Source organism: Labrus mixtus, chromosome 5, assembly GCF_963584025.1.
Source record: "Labrus mixtus chromosome 5, fLabMix1.1, whole genome shotgun sequence".
Taxonomy (NCBI): Eukaryota; Metazoa; Chordata; class Actinopteri; order Labriformes; family Labridae; genus Labrus; species Labrus mixtus.
In genome coordinates, this window is record NC_083616.1 from 22,752,149 (window position 1) to 22,762,811 (window position 10,663).

General features: G+C 39.9%; 1 protein-coding gene across 1 annotated transcript; it reads left to right on the forward strand.

Annotated features, from left to right (window-relative positions):
* Positions 1–1,283: 1,283 nt before the first annotated feature.
* LOC132974530 (myogenesis-regulating glycosidase-like) lies at positions 1,284–9,422 on the forward strand. Its single transcript, XM_061038635.1, has 6 exons — positions 1,284–1,380; positions 2,967–3,439; positions 4,144–4,675; positions 5,398–6,202; positions 6,290–6,408; positions 7,573–9,422. The coding sequence occupies exons 2-6, from the start codon at positions 3,162–3,164 to the stop codon at positions 7,927–7,929; spliced, it is 2,091 nt and encodes a 696-aa protein (XP_060894618.1). The 5' UTR covers positions 1,284–1,380; positions 2,967–3,161; the 3' UTR covers positions 7,930–9,422.
* Positions 9,423–10,663: the final 1,241 nt, after the last annotated feature.

Here is a 10,663-nt window from a genome sequence, read left to right on the forward strand (position 1 = left end):
AAAACAAAACAAAACAAATATCCATAGCTGTACAGTCACAACAGCTTGACTGTTTCAGCTACTTCTCTTAATTTCACATGCATGTTTCATGTTTGTGTTTGTTTTATGATGAAGTCTACTACTGCTTCTTTTCATTGAACAGCTGCAACAAGCATTCAGTCTGAATACTACTTGCTACCATTGATATCAACCACTCTTTCTGCAGATAAAAACAATACATGGCTAATTGCTAGCTGTGTATCTATTTCTACTGTTGCTAGAACTTCTGGCATTGATACAAATTCAATTCAATTCAATTCAATTTAAAAAACTTTAACCTAAATATAAAGTGTAAATTTAAATACAACTTAAAGCTTAAACTTAACTTAAAATACAAAATATAAAAAGAGTAGATATGAGTGGACAGTGATCGGACTAACAGATATAAACAGATGTAAACAGAACTATATGCAGTAAACGAGAAATAAATATATATATACAGAGCTATGTGCAAGTAGGCTAAATACTAAATGATAAGTTATAAGGTGCATGGTGAAAAATGGAACAACAGAACCAATATAAACAATATAACTGTAAAGGTAAAAATTAGATAAATAAAGTGACCGTAGTGAAATGATGGATAAGAAACAACAGGAATAAAGTAACCAGAACTGTATGAATACTGATATAAAAGGATAGACTCATTAAAAGTCTGTAGGCCTATTGCCAAAGAACAAAATACAAGAATAATCGACCCTTGCTGTAACATATTCACATGTAGCCTAACCATAATGTCTTCCAGCTCCCTGTTGATAGCTCGTTGCTGCCACCCAGTGGTGGATAGTATGTCACAGTACCAAAGTTAAAGTTGTGGATGATCTCACCCCTGTAGTTATGGTTGTCAGTTGTCAGTTGTAGCGTCAACATTACATAAATTTATAGATATATATATTTTTTAAATTGACATAAACCGGAAATGGCCAGTACTCTATTAAATGTAATTTACTGGATAGTTTCCATGGGCAACAGTCGAACAGACGACACAAAAACACAGACGTTATTTTTGAGATAATGCCAATCATAATCTCCATATTTTTAAAAATCAAAAGGTTTACATAAAACTGTTACGGTAGCACACCAGTGTTTTGAAATTAATTAAAATTATTTTTACAGTCTATGTTTGAAACTCGGACGTTGAGTAGTTCTTGATTCGTTCTGACACTACATTTCCCAGAAGCCAACCGGATGTAGCGTGTGAGTGACAGCTTTATAGACCTATCCGTCTTCTGCTCGATCGTTGTTGGGCGGGATCACGGAAGTTTAAACCCTTTCTGCAGCTGCGCAGAGGAGTACTGCGCTCTCAGCTGTACACAGTGACCCCCTCAGAGAGTAGATGCGGAGGTAAGATAACACTGTTTTTATGTTTACAACGTCCTTATTGACAGTTTAAATGTTATTTCTGACTTATCTTCGGGGTTGCCATAGACAGCCTATTGTTTTCAACTGTGAACATGGCCGTGTTGAAACCTATCCTACTAGTTCGTGACAACTGGTACAGCCGGTTACAGTGCCACTGAAATGTCCCGACACAGCATTGTCGACAAGTGCTTGTTGGTTATCGATCAGGCGATGGATAATCAGTTGGTCACATTTGTATTCATGCATCTGGAGGCCACATTTGTGTCCACTGTGATCATTCCTGCAAAGTCAAACAGGGATGTTCAGCGTTTAGTTTAATGTTTATAGCTACAACTTATGTAAACACAAAGCAGTAGCCTAAGCTGTCACTATGACAGAAATGTGCCTGTGTTTATAAGCTCACTTTTCGGCAATAGAACATGCAAAACAAAGCTACTTACAAATATCCGTGCAAATACTACCAGAATTAACATTTCGTATGTGCAGGAATGATCAAAATATACATTAAATGTAATATAAGGATGGTGCAGTTGTGTATGTGTAGCTGCAGAAAACTCTTAGTAGAACATGTTATTGTGTAAGATGGCATTCAGAGGAAAGGAAAGTCACACAGCAGTGGTGTCTGAGGAGGAACCACATTTTTGCAGGGCATGCATTTACAGGGCTTTCTTCCTCTCTCTGCACCATTTCCACTTACCGTCATCAGAACAGAATAAGTACCTATAAATAAATACCTGTTGTTAGGTTAAACAATGCTCTGTTTGTGGATGATTAGCCTGTGCGCTTTATCTCTAAACTGTATGTTTGCTGCAGTACTGTGATTTGAGGGCTACAACTCTGGTATTAACTCAAGTCTCAGGTGCTTTTTACCTGGGAGATAAATATAATTGAACAATGCTGACATGGTGTCTGTAATTTCTTTGATCATAGTCTGTTTTTATGGTGTCATTGATGCTGGTACCATCTGTGCACTATGTGGTTGAGCCTGGGTTCCTGCCATTTACCAAAGTGCTGTCCCTGCTCTCTGCTTTGCAAAACTATGATGGACTTAAAATCAAGTGCACACAGTACAGGGAAATGTATTCATTTATTGTAGAAAGTTAAAAGGTGTATGCTTCTATTTGTGTTTTGTGTGATTCACACTCCTTTCAGAGCATATTTTCTTTAGTCTATGAGCGAATAGAAGGAAACAGATGGTGATTTTTCCTAAATCATGCCAGCGTGCAGTGCAGAAACCTGCAGAGCTATTTATAAACACGGTTCTTAGAGACCGACAGTAAAATAATAATATCTGCTGATCAGGAAAATGCATGGTGTGTTGATTTGAGTACCATGAAATTATTTTATTTCCAATTTTAATAATTTGAAATGAACTTGTGTATATGCCAATAGATGATTTTGTTTTATACTTTTTAATTACACTGTTTATTATTTATGTTTTTCCCACCCTCACAGTTTGGTTTGCAAGTGAATGACATGATTATTTCTTTATCCTGACCCTTTTTGCCACATGGTTTTACACCTTGTGCCATGCTTTGACTAAATCTAGATCTCTGTATGTTTTGCAGGTCGGGACAGTTCAGCCCCCTTTCAGAAATTGAAACCTTGCTAAAGATTAGCAGGTAGACATCCGGCTTTCTTTGACCTCTAAAACAGAGTGTCTGAAGAATATTTATTCTGGACATTTTCATCAACACTGACTTTGGCAACCGCAAGTTCCCTACAGCTGTGCCCGGCGCACCTCACCGTCTAAAGTCTTCAGCATGTATCAGATTGTCCCGGTGGCTCCTGGGGAGCAGCAGTTTTCTGGGGAAGCTGGGGGTTCTCCCTTGAAGAAGAAACTGGCAAACGAAGGCCGCCCTCTGGTGATAGCAGGCATGCTGGGCTGTGTGTTAGTGCTGGCTGCTGTGGTTGCTTGGTGCTACTACTCAGCTTCCCTCCGTAAGGCACATCTGTTAAAAACTGAACTGCTGGACCTCAACAAGGACGGGTTTATCGTTCGTAACCAAGCAGGGGCTGTCCTCTTCAGTATGGCCTTCAGGTGGGTTCAATTAATGTTTTTTTTAAATTTTGATCCATCTAAATTATTGTCTAAATTAAAAAAAATGTGTATATAAATGTGAAAAAAGGTACAAACCTTCATTTTCACAATGCTCACATGATCGATTAATCTTAACATTTTTGCAGATTCATTTAATCATCTCCACTAATAAGTAAGCCTGTAATATGTTAGTAATATGTTTAAGATAAATGCAGATTTAATGCAGCTCAGTGCATTCCTGTACCAAATACTTGACTTGTAAAACTAACATCCAGTAAAAAGCTGCCTGGCTGCCTGTCATGTGGGATGTTTAATGGAAAGCCAGATGAGGCAGACACATGACTATACCCTTAGGGAAACCAGTCCTGTCCTACATAACCAACACACACATTCATTGCTAATCTTAGCCATAGCAGTGTCCTGCAGAAAAATGGCAATATATTGTTTATAGAGACAATTATTCAATAAATTGCTCACTTTATTATTTTTATGCAAATATTATATATATCCAAAATCTTCAGTACTTTTATTGAATGTGTTATCTGTTGAAGTATTATTATTGGAGCAAATCATTTTGCTGATGTTTTTTAAAAATACAGACTTCAAGTTCTTGCTAATAATAAAAGCTCAATTAGTACAAGAAAGTGTTGTGTCTAACAAGTTAATTCATATTTTTATTTACTTCTGTTAATTCTCCACTTAAGATCTGGCACTCTGGATCTGGACTCCTGCTCAAAGGAGGAAAATATGCTGAGCTGCACTCAGTCAGATTCTGGCAAAATCAACTTCTTCATCCAGACGGTTCGACTAAAGGACACAGTGATGTGTTACCGTGTTCGCTGGGAGGAGCTGCAAAACAAGCACTCTGTGGAGCACGCCATGGCCTATAATGACTCTCATTGGTATGGAGGGGCGGAGACAGCCACACAATACTGGCCTATCAGGATCCAGGGTGAAGAGGAACCACAGCCCTTCATCACCAGCGATGTCTACTCGAATCGGAAGGCATTTGGGGGAATCCTGGAGCGCTATTGGCTGTCTTCTAATGCTACTGCCATCAAGATTAACGACACTGTACCGTTTCACTTGGGCTGGTCAGAGAAGGACAGGACTCTCAGGTTCCAGGCCAGATACCAGGACTCTCCCTTCAGACCACCAGAGGGTCAGCCGGCCTTTCCTGAGCTCAGCTATAGAGTGTGTATAGGGTCCGATGTGACCTCTATTCACAAATACATGGTGAGTAAAGACATGTTGTGTGTTATATTTTCTCTATAACTTTTATAATTCATTGTGAAGCTTCACTAAGGTAAAACACTTTTATCTGTTTACAGTAAGATTATAAAAAGAAGTACATTTGCCTCCAATTAATTTTTCTGTAGTTGGAAAGCCAAGTTGTTTTATATTATTTCAGTGTAATTGTATTTTAGTTTTGACTAGAAATTTAATTTAGAATTTGATTAAATAGTTTTGAGAAAATTGATTTTGAGACAACAAATGAGGTGCAGAAAGGCTCGCCTCGGGAGGAGCCTGATCCCTGCTGTAATAACGGCCCTGAACAAAAGGCCTCGCTGAACAGGCCAGAGTGGGAACTCTTGACTTTTTGTCTGTCTCTGTTTGTTTGTGTTATACTCTGTTTTTCTGTGTATGAATGTTCTTTGGTGGGACTTGTCTGTTTGGACAGTAACGGTGCTGTGGAAAAGTATTTCCCCTTGGGGACAATAAAGTCCAAAGTCTAAAATGATAAGGTCCGTATCACTCTATTATCCGTGCTTTAAGTTGCTGGTTAGCGTAGCTTAGCATGAAAACTGGAAGCAAAGCAAAACAACTAGCTTTGCTCTGTCCAGATGATACAAAATGTACCTAACAGAACCCTCCAAGATCTATCATGAAAAAGTATATTCTTCTTTGATTGAAAAAGAAAGACTGTGCTTCATACTGTATGTATGTGTTATGTTCAGGTGCGTCGGTATTTCCCAAAGCCCATCAAGGTCCCGTCTCCTGAAGTGTTCAAACAACCTCTTTGGTCCACGTGGGCTCTCCACAAGACAGCTGTGACTCAAGAGAAACTGCTGCGCTTCGCTTCTGACATCACCAAGCATGGCTTCACATGTTCTCATCTGGAGCTGGACGATCGCTACACTGCCGACTACGGAGAGTTTGACTTTGACCCGCAGAAGTTCCCTAATGCCAGCGGTATGTTTGAAAAGCTCAGAGAGGACGGCTTTCAAGTGTCGCTCTGGACACATCCATTTATAAACTATGACTCCATTAATTTTGGCGTTGCTGTGGAGAAAGGACTGTTTGTGAGGGAGCCGAGCGGCGAGCTGCCCGCGCTGGTTCGCTGGTGGAATGGCATTGGAGGCATCTTGGATTTTACCAACCCAGAAGCCCGTGAGTGGTATTCCTCACATCTTGAGATGCTCAAAAGTCACTATGGTGTGACGTCCTTCAAGTTTGATGCGGGAGAGACCAGCTACCTCCCTCGCCAGTTCAGCACCCTGGTACCACTGACCGACCCCTCCACCTTCACCCGCCGCTACACAGAGATGGCCATCCCATTCAGTGAGCGAGCAGAGCTGAGGGTGGGTTACCAGAGTCAGGACATCTCCTGCTTCAGCCGGATCATTGATCGGGACTCTGTGTGGGGATATGAGCTCGGCCTTAAGTCTATCATCCCCACTGTTCTGACTATCAGCATTCTAGGCTACCAGTTTGTCCTACCTGATATGATTGGAGGGAATGCATACCTGAACCGCACCACAGGTATGGTACTAAGTAGGGATCAAAGTTCCACATGTTGCAGATGTTGATGTTAGCTATGATAGATCTGACATCTGTGTTTTATTTCAGGTGTTTTGGATGGCAAAAACGGTCTGCCAGACAGAGAGCTGTACATACGATGGTTGGAGCTGTCTGCTTTCATGCCTGCCATGCAGTTTTCTATACCACCGTGGGCCTATGACAAGGAGGTGAGCAACATCCTGTTTTTGTCCCCCTCAACTCAACCGCTTCACTTTATTTTCTAAAACACCTCTACGCGGTGTCCTCTGACCGTCGTCAAAATCCAGAAGGAATAATATCTGAGGTAACATGTATGCTAATCTGAGTTGTCCTATACTATTTATAAGCAATAGAAAGTCATTTAAAAACTCTCCTGCTGTTTTTATTTTCTTTAATGAATAGCCTGACTGTGACTTTGGTTTTCCCAATTCAGAGCTCTCTTACAAAAGCGCAATGTGCCCGAGGCCCATGAGCAGCGTGCAAAAATTTAAACATCCTGTTGACCTCATTTTGGGCCAGAAGTGTCTCCAAACTCTAATCCATTTAGGGGCAGAACAGTAATTTATCTGTTTTTATACACAGATGATTCACCTGAAAATATGCTACATCTCATCATCCATAAAAGATAGCATAACAGATGGTAGTGTCCTCATACAACATGTTAAGGTGATACATTTTTAAAAACAGAAATGGCAGCTTAAATGTTTTTGACAACTATTTTATGATGTATAGTAATTTTTCATTAAATTACATTAAAATGTTCTACTTAAAATGTAAGGGATTATTGGACTGGTCATCATTATTATTATTATTTTGTAGCTGGTTCTGGCATAACTGACATTGTTATGGACAGAATGTTAAGATTTTAAGATTTGAGATGAAGATTAAGATTTACTTTATTGGTCCCCTCAAGGGGAAATTTCAGTTTTTACACTCTGTTAGTCATGAACACACACACAGGCTGAAATATACACACACAGGCAGAAACAGGATCCTATGGACATGCACTGATGGAGAGAAGCCAGAGTGACGGAGCAGCCCACAGCGGGCGCTCCTGAGCTGATGGTGGGGAGGGGGTTCGGTGCCTTGCTCAGAGGCACCTCGGCAGTGCTCAGGAGGTGAGTTTATCAAGGTGTGCTAACATTAGCCTGCTAACACAACAATGCAGGACACAGGACATTGCAGCTCGAGCAAAGGACTAGTTAGTTCAGAATAACCGAGGTGTCGCCAAGCAGCAGTTTGTTTTGGTTTAACGCTGGTGCTCAAGGGCGACATCTACTGGATCAAAAAGTCGCACATTCTTCCTTTAAACAATTTAATCCTAATTTGAATCTTTTTGCATAAATCTGCAGGTGATAGAGATTGCACAGAAGTTCACAGAGCTCCATGAGACTCTGGTGGCCCCAAGGGTGCTGGAACTGGCGGGTGAGGTTCTTAACACAGGAGACCCAATCATAAGGCCCCTCTGGTGGATCGCCAATGAAGACGAGGCAGCCTACAAGATTGACTCCCAGTTCCTGATTGGAAACGACCTGATGGTGGCTCCGGTGTTAGAGCCAGGGAAACAGGAGAGGGATATCTACCTTCCTGCAGGGCGATGGAAAAGCTACAAGGGGGAACATTATGATAAAGGTCCCATGTACCTCGATGACTACCCTGTGGACCTGGATGAGATAGCTTACTTTACGTGGGTTCAGCAAGACAATTGATAATTAGAGGTACTTGGAAATTTACATACCCACACCCATATTGTACCCACATGCACATTTTTATGAGCACACATGCCAAGAAAGAGAGAGAAATGTTTGCCTTTTTCTTTTCAAGGGAAATGAACACTAGGGATCTGCTGCCTCAGCAGAATGTGATTTTGAACATTAACCTCATGTCTTCTCTGACCTGCTGACCTTGATGTGAACTTGTGCCTGCTGATTTTTAACTGTCCGTCCAAAGTATCAGAAGGAAAACCTGTTTTCCCGTCTGATTCTCTTGTTCCATCCTCACCAAGATCCTCATCCTCATGTGCCTTCCACAGCCAATAGTAAACCGATCTGATTGTATCATCCCCACAGTCTTCCACTGGGTAGACATGTCGGTAACACATTTTCTTCCCACAGCTAGAAAAACATTGGTTTTAGGGTGAATGTTATTTTATTCTGTTTTCTGTTCATTTTATTGCAGGGTAGTTAAATAAGCTGTGTAACTAGGCAACTGATATGTATCTTAATTGTTCCTTGAAGGGGTTGAGCAATGAATCAGCAATAAATATGCACTCAGAGAGCATGCCTTACCTTATGTAACCATGGCAACTGTTGTGTTGTGGAAATCTTTAAGTTCCCTTCTAACTATGTTTAAGTTAAAGTGCATTTGAATTGCTTTGCACAGATAATAACTTACAAGTCATTTGTTTGTAATTGCTGTTTCTATTTATTAACTTTTTTGTTTTGTTTTGATATGTGGGTAATATTCTAGTGAATGTACAGGTAATTCATGTAATGCTGTTTTAAAAAAAAAAAAGAAATGATGGCTGCATTTCATGCTCATCAGGCTTTTATTTTTTTCTATTCCTCAATTTGTTGTGCCAAAATCGATCTACTGCAGTATGCTTTTAAACATCTGCACAAGTTAAATTCACAGCTCAGGTAGAGGTAAAATGCTACATTTGTTATGCTGGATATTTGTTGATCCATGTCAAGATATATAATTATTATTCTTACGCTGCTGGTTTGCCTTGTAAAACAGGTACTGTTCTTTAAAAAAAAAAAAAAAAAACATGTTTCAAAGTGCCATCCATTCCTGCCTTGTGACTTTATTTGCCTTATCAGCTGAACTAGCGCAGAGAACCCGAATAGTAACACATTCCTCTGCACACAGTGATATATACTCACACAGTGATATGCCTGATGCTTTGCACCTTTTCAATGAAAGTACTACTGTTTAGAAGTTCACGAGTGGTTTTATTCTCAGATGTGACATCTGCCAATATATGTCTGTAAACTCTTGCACAGTGATTGCTGGCATTAGAGTAAAGCACATTACAAGTTGTCCAAATGCTTTGCCTACCTATAATCCTACTGTATACAGTAGAATCAGACATTGTTTGAAATGCATCATTTAAAACACACAAAGTTGATATGGCATTACAGCATCTGTAACATTGTTCTGATGTTTTTGTTTGATGAAACAATGAAATAATCTTGCTGTACATTTGTTGTCTGTGTTGCTTTCTTGTATTCTTGATCGTACCACAAGATGGCCCTGAAGCCATTTATCTTTAGAGCTCTCCTCAGTGTTTACTGGCAAATAAGGCCCGGTGAACATGTACAAGGCCACATGTTTGCAGCTTAGCCTTCCAAGGGGAACTTTTTTTTTGTCTCTGTGTGCACATCACACGTCCACATGGTTGACTTGTGTACTGTTTGTTATTTGGATTACTGCTGTATTCACTGTCACAGCTGCCTTTCCCCCCCTGATGTCACGCTCAGGATGTGAAGCTCAAATCCAGATATTCATTGTTTCCAGTTCAAATTATGTATTGGTACAGATTTGTTTTACTACTCTTCCAGTTTGCAAGAAAAAAGAAATAACAACATTAGACATTGTTTGGAATATTTCACGGCTTCCTTTTCATCTCCTGTCTTGAAGGGGGAAATAATTAATTTATTTTGGAAGGTTTTATGTGGATGAAAAAATACTTAATCTACTCACCTAATCTTTGTCAAATATTCCAAAGTCATGTAAGTGAATGCTGCACTTCCAATATTTTTCAGAGTAGACAACAAACCAAACAGTCCCACATACATACGGTTAAGGAGTCAGGTCAGCATTGTGGATCTTAAAGAAACTTCACTAACTAATAACTGTTAATGTTTTATTTCATATTTTGTAATTCGTATTTCTTTACTTGTGAGGGCATTAGATAAAGGCTGCTATTCGCTGTTAATGGTAATGTGAAAAACAGTTTCAGAGTAAAAGTGACCAAACACTGTTGTAGTTTGCAACTTTGAAAGTTTTATTTTTCCTCTGCATTGCACAAACTGAATCAGAAAACAGGAAAGCGTAGAGGTAAAATGTTTTCTATCCTGTAAATGTTCCAGAGCCTCAGAAAACAAGAGTGATGATGGCTGTGGATATCAGCAGGATGAGGACAAGGGAACAAGTTGGAGCCACAGCAGAACCAAAAAGGGAACCAAAGGGTAACAAATTGGAAACAGGTGGCAGGATGCCAGAACCAGAGGGTGTGGCACTATTACACTCGTCCCCCTCACAGCATGTAATGGGAGTTATACAGCCATCTTTGAAGATGCAGCCCTTTGTGACAACACCTACAAAACATGATGGAAAAAAAACAACAGTTTCATTAACAGTGAAAGCCACCAGGCCTTTAGTGCAGCAACATATGTGATTTCAAATGTTAGCTAGCTACACTTCTGAAGTGGAAGAAAA

What these genes read in the sequence shown, in the direction of transcription:
- LOC132974530 (XM_061038635.1), top strand. Translation starts at nt 3,162, where the DNA reads ATGTATCAGATTGTCCCGGTGGCTCCTGGGGAGCAGCAGTTTTCTGGG. An exon ending in ATACCTGAACCGCACCACAG is followed by an intron (nt 6,203 to 6,289) that starts GTATGGTACTAA and finishes GTTTTATTTCAG; the next exon opens with GTGTTTTGGATGGCAAAAAC. An exon ending in CGTGGGCCTATGACAAGGAG is followed by an intron (nt 6,409 to 7,572) that starts GTGAGCAACATC and finishes ATAAATCTGCAG; the next exon opens with GTGATAGAGATTGCACAGAA.